This window comes from Indicator indicator, chromosome 13 (genome assembly GCF_027791375.1).
Source record: "Indicator indicator isolate 239-I01 chromosome 13, UM_Iind_1.1, whole genome shotgun sequence".
In the NCBI taxonomy this organism is placed as follows: domain Eukaryota; kingdom Metazoa; phylum Chordata; class Aves; order Piciformes; family Indicatoridae; genus Indicator; species Indicator indicator.
Genome location: NC_072022.1, coordinates 5,912,148 through 5,927,079, shown reverse-complemented (window position 1 = coordinate 5,927,079; position 14,932 = coordinate 5,912,148). Strand labels below are relative to the sequence as shown.

At 36.0% G+C, this 14,932-nt stretch overlaps 1 protein-coding gene across 1 annotated transcript in view; it reads left to right on the top strand.

Annotated features, from left to right (window-relative positions):
• PLOD2 (procollagen-lysine,2-oxoglutarate 5-dioxygenase 2) overlaps nucleotides 1-14,932 on the top strand; it is a 51,724-nt gene that overhangs the window by 24,041 nt on the left and 12,751 nt on the right. The window contains 5 exon segments of the mRNA XM_054386179.1: nucleotides 1,633-1,696; nucleotides 2,496-2,593; nucleotides 4,361-4,462; nucleotides 7,923-8,048; nucleotides 9,274-9,395. Coding sequence (XP_054242154.1) covers nucleotides 1,633-1,696; nucleotides 2,496-2,593; nucleotides 4,361-4,462; nucleotides 7,923-8,048; nucleotides 9,274-9,395 — 512 coding nt within the window.

The window sequence follows — 14,932 nt, the reverse complement described above, 5'->3', positions numbered from 1 at the left end:
CAAAGAGTCATGACTTCATCTATCATTTCAGGCTGTCTGCAGATTCAGACAGGTTGTGCTTCGTTGTTAGAAATAATAGCTCTGAGGTATATGATCGGTCGCATTCATCTTAATGATGGTCCCGTGTATTTGGCAACTTGATGGCCAGAGAATGTGGCATTTTTCCAGGATGTCACTGAACTACTTGCTGATCCAGTGTTTTATATTTTTGGCTTGCTGCCATTTCAGATCCTGCCTGCAGCTGTCTGTGACTCTTCAGCTTTTGAGCAGATATGTTCAATAAAGCCGCATAAATTTTTGGTGAAGTCTCTGTGCCCTAGCTTAACAAAGCAGCAGCATTAAAGCATGATAGATGTCAGAGACATGGCCCTGGTGCTGAAAAAAAGGCAGCTTAGAAAAGTTAATATTTTAGAACCATATTGAGGTTGATTTTGAGCATTTGTATGCTTGAGGCAGATAAGCTTCTGAAACATGTGTGTTTCCATTAAGTTATGCCTGGAACATCAGAGGTGTTTAGCTACAAGTATACAAAAAGACTATTTAAGTTGGAAAGAACCTACAATGATCATCTAGTCTAACTGCCTGCCTGACTGATAGAGGGCTGACCAAAAGTTAAGGCATGTTATTCAGAGGCATTGTCTAAATGCCTTTTAAACACTTGACAGGCTTGAGGATTTGACCGCCTTTTTAGGAAGCCTGTTCCAGTATTTGGCCACCTTCTTGGTAAAGAATTGCTTCCTGATGTCTGGTATAATCCTCCCCTGGCATAGCTTTGAACCATTCCCATGTGTCCTATAACTGGATACCAGAGAAGAGATCAGCACCTGTCTCTCAGGAGAGTTGTAGAGAGAATTGAGGGAACTCCTCAGTCTCCTTTTCTCCAAACTAAACGAATCCAGTGTCCTCAGCTGCTCTTCATAGGACATTCCTTGCAGCCCTTAATGTTTGAATTGATTTTATGGAAGTTGTCAGATGCTAGATAGGCAACTGAAAGGACAGGATATAGAGACATTAAAGCTGACTCTGCACCAGTGTCAGAAGTCATGTAATTAGCTGTCTAAACAGATTTTGTCTTCTAGGAAAAAAACACTTACTTCTGCACAGTCCGCTATTGTCCTGTGATTCAAAATGCTTCCATGGCACCTAGTTTGGGATACTGCACTATCCATTACCAGTAATTCTTTGTATGCTGATGTGTTATGATGTAGAATATGTAACAAAATCTTGGAATACTAGTAGTATGTTATCTGTGTCATGATTTTAGTGTGTTTTAAAGGTTGTGTACTTGGATCAACATGTTAAAATTTCAAAACATGGTACTTGAATAATCTAAATGGGAAATACAATTTTAAGACCCTATTTTAGAACTACTAGTGTTTTCCTTCTGACGTGATACTTAAGTTTGGCTTTGTATTTTTGAAACTGAAACATAGGACTTTTATTCCTTCAAGCTTAAATAAAGTTTATGCGTTTATAAAACTGATTGCCATGCAGCTGCACAATTCAGGAATACAGAAAAAATTTAACAATATAAAATTAAGAATCATATTAAAGACCTGAATACTTAGTTTTGCCTGATTACTTGCTGCCACTGCAGGTATAACAGCAGCATCTTTGGTGCTTCTATTTCAGGAACGCATCAACATTACTTTGGACCACAAATGCACAATTTTCCAGACCCTGAATGGAGCTGTTGGTAAGTGCATGATTTGCATATTATGTATTTTATTAACTGTTGCTACCACTTCTTTACTTAACTGTGAAATAGTGTTTCCTAAACATATACTCATTTTAAAGAGTGTTTGAATGAGTTAAGCTGATTACCAGGTTAGTTACAGATCTGCGTTTAGTACTGACTTCTCCCATTGATAACAGTATTTGATTTAAAATAGAAAAAACAGTTTTCAATGAATGCAGTTAGCAGAAAAATGCCAAGCTAAGAACCATTTTTCTATCTGTCTTTCCCAAACTTAATTACAGGAGTAAGATTTGTAATTAAAATTGCATTTTAGATATTCCTAAGCAGGTGACTATATATCAGAAATGGAAATGCTGAATAGTACAGAATTTCCCTTATTTAACTGTCATGAATTTAAATTAGAGATGTCATTTATGCAAACATGCTTTCTTACCTTTAACTTCCAATTATGTTCCAATTATGGAACAATGTTTTTATAGTCAGATTGTATCTGAAATAAATTATTTCTCTATAAAGAGTGTTTGCACAAAACAGTTCTATTTTTAAAGCAGAGATCTTACTGAAATACTGAGTGATGGCAAATACTTTGCTGATGGCAAACTCAGAAGTTTGATGTATTTAGCATAAAGAGCTTAGAATTCAAGAACTAGTTAAAAAAAATGAAGAAAAGCTTCCAGATAAGTAACGTTGACAATGGTAACAGCAGCAAGCTATATTGCAGCAGCAATACCTTGAAAAACTGCTATTTTGGCTTTTATTATTAAACTGTTATTAATGTGCCATCTTTGATTTGCAGATGAAGTCCTTTTAAAGTTTGAAGAAGGAAAAGTAAGAGCAAGAAATTCAGTGTACGACACATTACCCGTCACTGTTCATGGAAATGGTCCAACTAAAGTGAGTGATGGATTGTTTTTATTTTCATGTGAAGACTGCAATTTTAATGGAGGCTAACACAACAGTAGAGTCTGAAACAGGCACAGCACACCAAAACTGTTCATTTTCAATTAATGTTGTTAAGAATTGCAAGGATAAAAGCTCCATTCCAATACCTCTCTCCATCATATTACTCTGTATGTAATTGTTACTGTAACTTCATATCACTGCTGAAGCAGCTCATTCTGCTCCCTGAGCCATTGTAGCATAGGATATTAGAAATGAGTAAGTTTATTTACTCACTGTCACAAAACACTTCTCAAGCTTGTGAAGAATATATATCTGGTTAGTAAATGGCAAGAAGAGGAAGTTTTTGGGGGTGAGAAAGATATACCAGTATGAGGAAACTCATATATATCTATATATCAATTTGTCAATGTGTGATTCTTCTGTTTTAAACAACATGAAATTAAGAGGACAATAGGATTGGAAAAAGTTTTCGTTAGTAAGTAATTAAACTACCATGAAAGTGAATCCCAGAATTAAATCCAAACAGTAGAATCTTCTCCTATGTATTTAATTTCTTCAATTTGCAGATGAGTAAATGGCATCAGTTACAGACACTTCTTTGAAATGGATTCCAAGTTATCCTGACATGTAATGTTTTTTTTTTTCCCCTCAAGTGCAGTATCTTTTTTTCTGAAATACTTGTTTTTGTAGGCTTTCTTTCTGAAATTATGTTCAAGCAATTCTACTTTATGATCTGTCTAGAACGATTTTAAATATGTGTAAACAAACACCCAAAATATGAAGAAGTGCAGGCTGAGTATTGGACTTGAGTGTGTTTTGTATGCAAAATAGTAATATATCTTTCCAGTGTTTTGAGAGTGGTAGAGCAGGAATGAATAGCAGCCTTCCCTCAGGCAGACTTTATGCAATAGAAGAGATCCCTTAACCATTGCAAATGGATGTAGGAAAATGTGAAATTCTGCACAAAACTCCCATGGAATCCAAAAATACAGGGCAGCCTATCAACAGAAAAAGTACATATTTCATTCAGTGCCAATTCAAAACGTGTTAATGAGCTAGATGCTGCTTGAAAATGTATCCTCCTGGATGGCTTCTGAATCTTAGTGTAGTTTGTCAAGAACACATCATCTGGGCATCCATCTTTTATGTTTTCTGTGTGGTTTTCATACAATCATTCTTTGTGTTTTGTGCTATGTGCTGGAGATTCTCAGATTTAGGAAAATAATTGTAATTGTTTTTTAGTTATTGTTTGTTGTTGTTTGTTTTTTGTAGTTGTGGGTTTTGGGGTGGTTTTTTTGGTTGGTTGGTTGGTTTGGTTTTTTTCGTAATCATAGAATGGTCTGGGTTGGAAGGGACCTACAAAGGTCATCTAGTCCAGCCCTCTGTACAGTTAGCAGGGGCATCCTTGAAATCATGCCTGGCAGTTTTTGAGAGGTGAATGATATAGAGTTTGTGTCTTGGAAATCATAGAAGCATTTGGTTGGTAGATACACAAACTTTTAGTTTAGCTGAAGCACTAAATGTAGATGCTAGGAGAATATAATATTGGGTTTGTAAATAAAAAGGAGCAAAAGCTTTTACTAGCTACTTTTGTACATTTGTCATTTGGGTTGTTTTGAAATCTTACATTAAAAAAAAAAAGACAGTCAATTGCCTTTAGCTCTGAGAGATTCAATAAGTGAGCCTGAAATCTTTAAAAGATAAAAATAACCATTTGTATGCACCCTTAATAATCTGAGTTGTTCATTCATTTACCAGATACACTTGAATTATTTGGGAAACTATATTCCTAATGCCTGGACACGGGAAACTGGTTGCAATGTTTGTGATCTAGACTTACTAGACCTGTCAACAGTCATGGTAAGAATACTTTTCACTAGAATAAAACCCCCTTGAATGTAGTTAATACATGTGCATAGTGATTTCTGAGGCAGAATGGCTTCAGTGTGCAATATTATGTTTTGTAGGCATCTCAGGACAATTTTTCCTGGTGTATGAGCTTTTAAATGTGGAATTTTAAAGTTTATTAGAAATATCAGTACCTCTCACAATGTTTTTATCCATGTATTTTAATGTAGGTTTCACCAGTATTACTGAAAATGATCCCATCATCAAAAGCCCCTCAGATCCTTACTTCTGTTCTGAGGGTGAATGAATTAGGATCATGCAAGATTCAAGTGAATAATTACAGTGTTTCAGGAGGTAGAAAAACTCTTTAGAAATTTCTGGGTTTTAACTGCAGACCTACAAAACACTTGATATCCATTAGTTTGAAAATTTCTGTTACCAATAGGAAGTTGTTAGTTAATTGTAACATGGTTACAATTACTATTTTGAGCAATTCAGGCAAATAGTCCAAACCACTTTACCTTGTGAAAGATAGGTACTTGTACTGTATATGCAGATGAGTTTCTGTACAATAAATCTCATGTAATAGAGGTAAAATATCAGTTCAGCCCTGAGAATTCTTTAGAAGAGAAACAAAAATGTAAACGTGGCATGTGAATATCCAATATTTGGGAACTTATTTTGTTTGGCTCCAAGTGTGATACATTTGGTGTCTTTATGAATATTTCAGCTTGTACTTAATACATTTTAGGCAGAGCAAATACTAAGATCTACCACGTGGAAATGTAAGGCATGTACTTAAAAGAACATTCTGATTATTATTAACAAGCTGTTTCATTTCTGTTCCGTATTGAAGATTTGAATAAGAACAGGTCTTAGAAGGTCATGTTGAGAATAGCATGGAAGAGTAGTGGCTTGTTACCTCTTAATGAACAGACAAAGTGAAAGAATTCCTGAACAATAATTATGAGCTTAAGTATAAATGAAATTTATTGCTGGAATTTTGATAATGTTCAGATTTTTATTCTTTATTTTAATTTTGCTTTGGGTACAACATTCAAATTGTGTTCTACTGAAATAGTTCTTGCACTCCCAACATGGAGTTTACCTGAAAAAAAATTTGTCTTTTTTTTTTTTTTTGTTCCTGGTGGTGTTAGTAGTTAAACTGTGGTTAAGGAGCAGTTAAATTTTAAAGCCAATAATGGGGAATCACTGACAGTGACTTACTGCACAGCTTGCTGTAGTTTATGTACATTTACTTGGAACGTGTCTTCCTTACTGCAATTCATTCTTTGGACTTTGTACCTCACTTGCTCTGCCAGCAGAAATAACAAACTTTTCCTTGGCCTCAGTGGAAGTGTTTACTTCTGGCATTTCTAAGCACAAGCAGTATTTAATTTTCTGAATGTGCTTTCTGTTCAGGCCTGTCTGGTTGCTACGTAACAAAAAATCCTCAGTGAAAAGAGCAATACCAGCTCTGTGCCTCTAATCATTCTTCCAATATTGTTTTATTTAACTTTCTTCATTGATAGACTCATGTCTTCTGAGGATTTTTTTGTTCTTCTCATAAGCAAGTAGACAAGGATTTGTTGATGGGGCTTTGAACTCCTTTAGATGACTTCTGACATGAATGAATGGGTTCTGGTGTTGTTGATTCGGTATTCTAGGCTGGACTCACCTACAGACCTTGACTTCAGCACTGCATACTAGACAAGCTCTACTCTAGAACAAGGTGATGAAATAATTGTGCTTACTCTCATGAGTATAGGTAGTTCATTCTGTTTGTGAAGGTTGGGGTATGTGTGTGTAAGGCAGGTGGAAGCACTGCCATAGGTGACGTGAGTCATTGTGACCTAGATTTGGATTATCCAGTGATGACTCTTCATAGTATGGTCAACCAGGGTCTGTATTAGTGAACTCTGCTTTGGGGAGATGCAGTGGAAGATGCATCACAGAACTCTGCTTCAGTCATAGCTCCTTGAGATTTTAGTGTAGAGCCAAGTGGTTCACACTTATGTCTACTGAAGGAGTGTTAGTAATTCCTGCTTGTCCTTATGACCTTTGCTGATCTAACCTGAACCTGCTTCTCTTTGACCTGGATAGTAAGGGGAAAATGGCTTAGAATTGGAGAAATACGCAAAGGAAATTATTGCAGCATTTCTAGCTCTGGTAGCATTTGTGCATGATCACCTTAGCAAGCCCAGTGGCACAGGCTGTTTTCCTCATCTGCTTGCCACCAGCAGTGCTAGTGTCTGTGACATCAGCGTCAATGGAGTGGCTGCCAGAGTGTATCACGGTTGCTTTCCTGATGGTGTGTCAGTGTACTTGTCTTCATGAGCTGTTCTGATGTTACTGGGACATCTGTGTGAGTATGCATTAGGTTTGCAGACAAAGTTGTGAATAAGAGGTAGTCAGGGTAAACACTGGTGCCTAATGTTTCCAGTCTGGTGCACTTGCCAGTATGTTCCTGGATTTCCCATACAGACAGTGACACTGTAAAATCTCAACATGCGCTGATGGCTTATCCAGACACTTTTCAAGTGGGTGTTGGCTTGCTTCAGGAAAGCTATCTTCCAGCCTTCTATGCTTGTATAAGGTTTCACTCCAAGCCTTGTATTGTCTGTTTATAGAGGTGGAGGAAATTTGTAATTAGTGCATTTCTTTGTGTGAGAATCAGGGCCTTTGAAGATTAGATTTGTTTCTCACATCATGTAATAAATATTTAGGAATACATGAAAGGCTTCCTAGGTTTGTTTTAGAGGTCATAGGCTCTGTATTCAGTACACAACACCAGGAATTCATACCACTGTTCAGAAGTTCTGAATTAGCATGAAAATAATGTGGATGAAAGTTCAGTATCGTTGGATGTGTGGGAGAAGCTCTAGTTAGTTTGTCAAAGGTCTTGACAAAATCATTGAGTAGGGAGGTAATGCAGAGCCCACTTACAATGGTGAAGGGGTAATAGCCCATGTAATGTATGGAAAAGGTATTGCCATCTTTGGCTTGAAGTACAGATAAGTGAAATGTTTAGTGGTATTTAACTACTTTTTAAAAACTGGTCTTCCTTATGTTTTCATGTAAATGTATCATAGTTTTATAGGATGCTTTCAAAAATGCCATGCAGTTCTAGGTATATTTCCATACTTTTTTTGCTGTTTCTAATTTTATTTTTTAAATAAGAAAGTAGCATGCCTCAGTATGTTATTTTTACATCCAATTTCTGTTACTGGAATTCAGTTTTCTAGTAATATTTAATCCATTATCTTTCCTCATGCAGTGAGTAAACAGGGGACATAGCCCTTCTGAGCTAGTTGATTTTGATTGTTTGAAAGTTATATGGCCAAAGTTACTACAACTTTTTAATATTTTTTTAAATACTTTTTAATATAACTTATCTTAGGAAGGAGGCAAGTCTTACTGGTTGTCCCAAAGGGGTTTTTTGTGTATTTTTTTCTTGTTTATTTGTTTTTAGGAATATCCAAGAGTAAAAATTGGTGTTTTCATTGAACAACCCACTCCTTTCCTACCTAAATTTTTAGACAGACTGTTGACTATGGATTACCCAAAGGAGAAAATCAGCATCTTCATTCATAATAATGTGAGTATGATGTTACTATTGTGCCAAGCTTCAGTTTTGGAAATTCCAGTATGAATGAGTGTGTAAGGGAGTATATGGATTCTCTGGATGTAGTTAGACTGCGTAGAAAGACAAATCTTTCAGAATTTAGTATGTGGAGGAAGGGACCTACAACCATCATTTAGGCCAACTGCCAGACTACTTCAGGACTGACCAAAAGTTTAAAGCATGTGTGTTTATGTTTCTTTTAGTGCTCCTGTTGGGTGCCAAGGGAAAGACTGGTGTGCCCAGGTATATTTTGAATGACGGTGTGGAAAAGCTGTGTTTTGTTTTTTTGTTTTGTTTGGGTTTTTTAAATTTTTTTGTTTGTTTTTTTGCTAATTACTTAGTAATCTGATGTTGCTGATACTTCACTAGTGACATCAGTATTCCTGGTTTAAAGAGCAAGGTGTGTCTCTTTTGGAAAAAACACTGAGCTGGAAGGGAAATGGGAAGAAAGTGTAATCTTGCCCTTTTTCACTTGGCATGCATTATAGTTGAAGCCATAAAACAGAAGGCCTGAGTTACTACTCAGCTTTTAAGACTTGTGTCCTTTTGTAAGGGAATGTTAAAGAGATACATGATAGGTAGGCTGTGCTAGGTTTGGTTGCTTCAGCCAGAAGTCATTTTTTTTATCATAGAGGGGGTGGAAAACCCTACCCCATGTTTTAATTATTCTAATGTCAGCCAGAATATGGGAAAGCTGCAAATGACCCTGGGTTGGAAGCATTGTATGCAGCTCTGATCTCTTAAATTAGAGGCAAGGTAATTAGAAATTAAAGAAACAGTCATGGTGACTACATTTTAAAGAAACAGTAACTGTGGCTGTCTATCTGGGTACAGATGACAGCTCCTTCTCTAAAGCTATTCTGGAGTGGCATAAACTCCTGTGTGCCTCTCTTGTAGGATGGAAGACTAATAAGTAAGAAAAATATGCTAAAAAATTAGTGTGTAAAGAGTCTGTGACTCTTGTATTGTTGGTTTGGAGATTCAGCTTTGATTTGGATTGCTGTGGTGTTGGATACTTTTGCTAATAGTTTAGACAGAAGAGTTTCATTTTAGTGACAGATTTACTGGAATATCTTCAAATGTTGTATACCATCTGTTTGTTTGGGCTAGAATACAATGTGTTCTTGGACACTATGTTTATGATTTCACAGCAACTTGTACTTTTCATTGGCCATAAACAATGTTAACGTGATTGCAGGAGGTTTACCATGAAAAGCACATCAAGAAATTCTGGGAAAAAGCCAAGAACATTATAAAAAATATCAAAATTGTTGGACCTGAAGAAAATCTGAGTCAAGCGGAAGCCCGGAACATGGGAATGTAAATTCTTATTTATAAATCTGTTAAAATGATGCATGCACTTAAACTTTTTTTTTCCTTTTTCTTTTTTCTTTTTCTTTTTTTTTTTAACCTTTTATGCATGTTATTTTGCATTTAAACACCAACAACTTTTTCTGTCTGAAGATACAAAGAGAGAGCTTTTTGTGGTTTAAAAAGATTTAGATACAGGGTATAACTTGTTGAGTATTTTATTTTTTTTGTCTAATGTAAAAGGCTGTTGGTCATTATGAAAACATCTCTGGTTTGGACTACTTTGGGAGTCTGTCATCTTGCCTTCTAAAGGAGGTGTAGACAACAGTAGGCTACAAAAAAGTACAAAGTGTCAGATTATTTTTACGTCACAGGTATTTCAAACATGGACATATATTAAAACATAATGAGCATAAACTGTAAAAACTTCAATAATTAAAAAAATTCTATTGAAATTAAGGAGGTGGTAAAATACAACAAACTTTAAAGTTTGTGCAGAAATTTATACGTAGCAATAACTGAAAAAAAAAAAGATTGAAGCAGGTGCAACTGTTAATAGAATTTGGAATTAGAAGGTATCTTCTAATCTACAAATGTATTTAGTTTAATTTTTTTAATCTTTTCAAGCTAATCTATCACAGATTTTACTGAATGGAAGTACCTCTTGCATTGGATATGCATTTAGCAAATGTTTTGTTGTCAGATTCCCTCTCCTCCTTCTTTTTTTTTTTTTTTTTTTTTTAATAATATGACAGTTAAGTAATGGTATGGTTAAAGCTTGACCTGGACATACAGGTGAGAGAATTAAATTTCTTCTTGTAGTTCAAAGAAACAAGAGTGCTTTCCCAAGTCTTTCATGAGTGTCAGAGCAGAGAAATTACTTTCAGAAGGCCTTTTTCTTGTCTATATTCAGATGTTAAGAGCATGTCATGGACTGTTCATGACATCAACTGAAAGAATGAAGGTCTGGTCCTAGGTCTCTGTGGTATTCTTGGAAATTGGTTTGAATGTGGTTTTGTTGTGCTGAAGCCATTGGGAACTGATATTTGACTGAGGTCCAAGCCTCTCCCATGGTCTTTCTAGGAAACACTGCAGATGGCCAGTGTTAGTGTAAGCAGCTTTTCACATGTTTGTAAATCATTCTTTCTTTATTTCTAATAGTCTTTACAACAAATGTACCATGTTTGCTAGCTTTCTGAACTAGTGTATATGTTACATGTAACTGAGGTGGATATTTCTGGAGTGGCCTTAGTTTTCTGCATTGCTGCTAAATCTCACTCAAAGCTCTTCAGACCTGTCATCTTTTGACAGAGCCCACAGGCTTGAGACAGAAGTTTTGTTATAATATGTGGGTTTTGCTTCATACGTGGACAAAAAAATAGTAACTTAAATGTATGTTTGTGCAAAATGATTTCAAATTCTATTAATGTAAGGCAGGGAGATAATCATACTTGTGATGTGTACCACCTGCTACACTACACAGTGCTGCTGTTTATCTGTTGTCTGAGTACAGTTTGGGGCATGTTGGTTCTTGCTTTGAAAGGCCTGCTCAATAAAGAGATCTATAGCATTGATAGGAAATTCTAAGTATAATGCAGGTGGAATGAGTCCATGTTAGAACAGACTTCTCCAGGAAGTATGAGTGTTAAATAGGAGACTCTTTGATGTGGATAATATAGCTGTAATTTGATGTCTCCTTTCAGTTTGAAATGGGTTCAATTCATCTTACTTTGCCCAGCTGGCTTCCAGCATAGTAATTTTGTTTCTTGCTGATACTGCAATGGGAATAAGTCCAGAAGAGAGATTCTTCAAACCTGAGTTTGAAGAATGAGGTGATTTATTGGAGATTGAGATAGTCTTCTGATTGCCTTTCTCCTGCCTCTGGATGTATTATTGACTGATAGTTTGTTGTGGTTTGTCTTCCCATCTGCTTCAAACATTCCCTTTTCCCCCCCCCAAAATTATCTTATTTTAGTACCTCTCTGTAGATTTCCAGTAGACTTAGAATTAATTTGGTTTCCTTACTTGCATACTTTACACCAAGGCTATTTATCTGTAGCATCAAAACAGACCAGTTAATACAGAGAGAGAACTTAAGCATTGAAGGCCTCTTTTGTTTTCAGCAGAGTACTTTGGAGTGTATAATGCAGTTGGATCAGTTTTCCCTTTGTAGCTCAGTAAAAAGTGGTGATAAATAGTAGTGTTCTCAGGAAATGAGACTCAGTACAAATGTGACAAAATACCATGTTTTAAATTTCACCCATAGCCATGCAGCAAACCTCTGCCTACTTTTCTCATTCACATAAAAATAATTGAAGCTTTTCCTTTCTTACTGATAAGAAAAGCCCTCCTCTGTGCTTGTGGAAGTTGGATAAGTTTTGGAAAGGACCTAACATTGTGCAGTCAGCAAAAAAACTCTTACAGGTCAACAATGTTGACAAACAGGAGTGCACAACTTTCGTTATTGTGGAATGAAACAGAATAAAAAGGGATTTTTTTTCAGTTCTTTTTTGTTCTCCCTAAGTAAAACTCATTTACATTTTTCCCTTGTTTGGAGGTGAGATTTCAGCAAGCTGGTCTTTATGACAGAAAATGTAAAATATGTTCAAGCAATCAAGCAGGGAAATACAGAACTGTAGCTCATTCGCTTCTCTGAGGTTTTACTTAAAGCTTATTTTCAGTAATTTTTTTTTTGGGGGGAATTTCCTTTTGGTTATAGGTTGTCGCTTTTTTTTTTTGTGGTTTTCCCTCCATCCCCCAAAGACTTTAGTAATAGAACTATCTAGGATTTTTCCTGTACTTTTAAAAACTGTGAATTACCTTAGCTTTTTGTGGGAATATGTGTATTTTAATTCAAGTTTACAATTAAAGCCTTCAAAAAATTCAGGAAGAGTAGTGGAGAGGTCAGAATCAGTTAGAGTTCCTTGACCTCCCTGTTGATTTTGAGTCTGTGTTCCTTGAAAGAGGATGTTAAGTCCTTGTCTCTAACCTCCTACTTGGTATTGATAAACTGACATGGACACAGGAGGACTCCATTTCAGTCCTTAGAGTAGGGCAAATGTCTTGGCTGTGATTGAAGCAAGAGCAGGGACTAAGTCTGTGCCTGTCAGCTGTGAAGTGTTTTCTGTTGGAAACTTGGATTTTTGTGGACCTGCCTCTCCTGAACACTTCAGCAGCTTTGGGCTTCAGCCTCGCTTGAAGGAGAAACATTTTGGAGTGTTGCAGAAGAAAAACAACTTTCCCACCCATATCTGATTTTAGTAGCTTCGAGGTCTGGTAACAAATACTTAAGCCTGAGATGCAAAACTAAACATTAGTGCTTTATCTGTTTTGTGGCTACACTTGTTTGTTTTTTAGTGATGGCTGATAAGAGTTTCTTTATAGTGTTGTGGCTGTCTGGAGCAATGTGAAGCGTAACAAATGGCAGGCAGTGTCAGCCAGTCTTTCAATGTGTGTTACAGATTTGGATGTAGGACACCTTTCCTAGGTCTGTCAGCTGGTACAAAAGTGCTCTCTCTTTGAGTTCACAGTCCACAGCTGGAATTATATTTCCAAACTCTGAGCAGTATAAAAATGATAAATTGATTAATTGCAAATTCAAATAATGTCTAAAAACTAAAAATGTGACTCAGTGGTAAATAAAATGGATAGACCATCTGTCTTACTACTATAAACAGCTAGCCCCTTGGAAGATCTCAGTGGAAAGCTTGAAAGAATAGCAGTGAAACTTTCCCTTTTCAGATGAGGTCACTGTTCCAGATGGGGCTTATGGCTTTTAAAGCAAAGTTAAACATCCCTCTGATTGCAAAATACTTAAGTGTTCTGCTGAGCTTCATTTCACACTTCCAACAAGCTATCTTTGTCCTCTACTAAATTTTTGCTAATTGCTGCACTGAAATGGCTTTAAATTGCATACAAAAATACAGCTTTCGTCTTGACATTTGGTCTTAGTTTATAAGCAAGTGGACTGTAAGGATTAAAGGTTTTAGCCATTGTATTTTGATTAGGAAGTATATTACTGTACACATGTGTATTGCTATAGAAAGTAACTTCCATGTGTTCCTGGATATACATAATAAATAGTTTCATGTTATCTGGGATTTCTACATCTGGAGAGGTTAGCATACATTGTAAGATGCTCATACTTTAAAGTATGAGAATATCCAGGATTACTTCTATTTCCTTGGGCCGATAAAGAGGTGGTGTGTGAATTTGTGAAGAGTAGGCTTGCTTTATTAATTTTGACAGAAACTTCTACAACTCTTTTTATATATCTGAAAACTGAAGTGTTTTCTGTTAGTGACCTTGAACTGCAAAAGCAAAACTTGCACTTCACATAAAACAGGGTGACCTGTGTCTGGAAATGCAAGGAGAAATAGACTTTGAACATGAAGTTTTAGAATTTGGTGATCCAGTCTTCAATGTTGTGTAGAAAGAAATGGGCAGAAAAAATTGTCAAAGAACAGTCAGAATAGTAACCTTGATTTTTTGATTCTTTTATATCTGTATATGCACACAAATATATAGATAGATATAGATATATATATAGATATATTTAATATTCGTTATTTTAGGGCTCAAGTTAGAGGTTTTGTACTGTAAATGATTTGTGCTATAGCTAAACTTTGAGACTATTTAAGGCAATAATGCTCTCAAAGAGTTCTCGATAGGGTATTGAATGACTGAGCATGACTTAACCCAAAACTTTTAATATTGTGTTTGGATTACTACATGAATGAAGAACAAAAGGATTTGCAACACTTAAACACATTGGATGAGTTATATTAGAATTCTCTGGCTTTGTATTCAAAGGTGGGGTGGGGGGGAAAGGGAATAAAAAAAGCAAAAACTGAGGTACCGTACAATTGAAATTTTGTAATCAATTTTCCACTTATATTTGCCTACAGTTAACTATAAATCTGTTCCATTTGCTTTTCTCACAGTTTTATAATTTGAAACATTGATTCCATTCATATTTTAGTTAGCAGCAAATAGTTTAACTGCTTTTGGGAAGGTGCTGGCAAGTGTTGTGGCTGGAACCCTGGACTGGCATTGAGTCTGGTCTTTCAGGTGTAGTTTCCTCATTAGTAGAATGAGAATAAAGGAGTTGAATGTTTTTGGAAGTAATGTGACATCTAATGTCAAGTGTAGTATAAAAGTCAGGTTACTATTAATAATTATGTAATTACGCTAATGATAGAGCTACATGTGAATTGCTTTCAGTAGTTGTAAAGATTTGAACAGAGTAGGCTAGTAATTGAAAAAGCCATAAAGAAAGATGTAATTGTTCAATTCTGTTATGGCAAAGCAAAACCTGTTGGGGCTATTATGTGAGAAACTGCTAATTAAAGAATTGCTGTCATAAAAACACGAGATAAAAAACTGCCAGTGAGGGAGATACCAGTTAAGGTAAAAACCCAAGACTAACCAAAGATGTAGACTGGGGGTGTGTGTCCAAACATGGTGACCTCAGCAGTAGTGGCAAAACCATTTCTGTCACTTGGACAGTTTAAAAGTTTGGCCCAGATCGTTACTACATCTTTAGT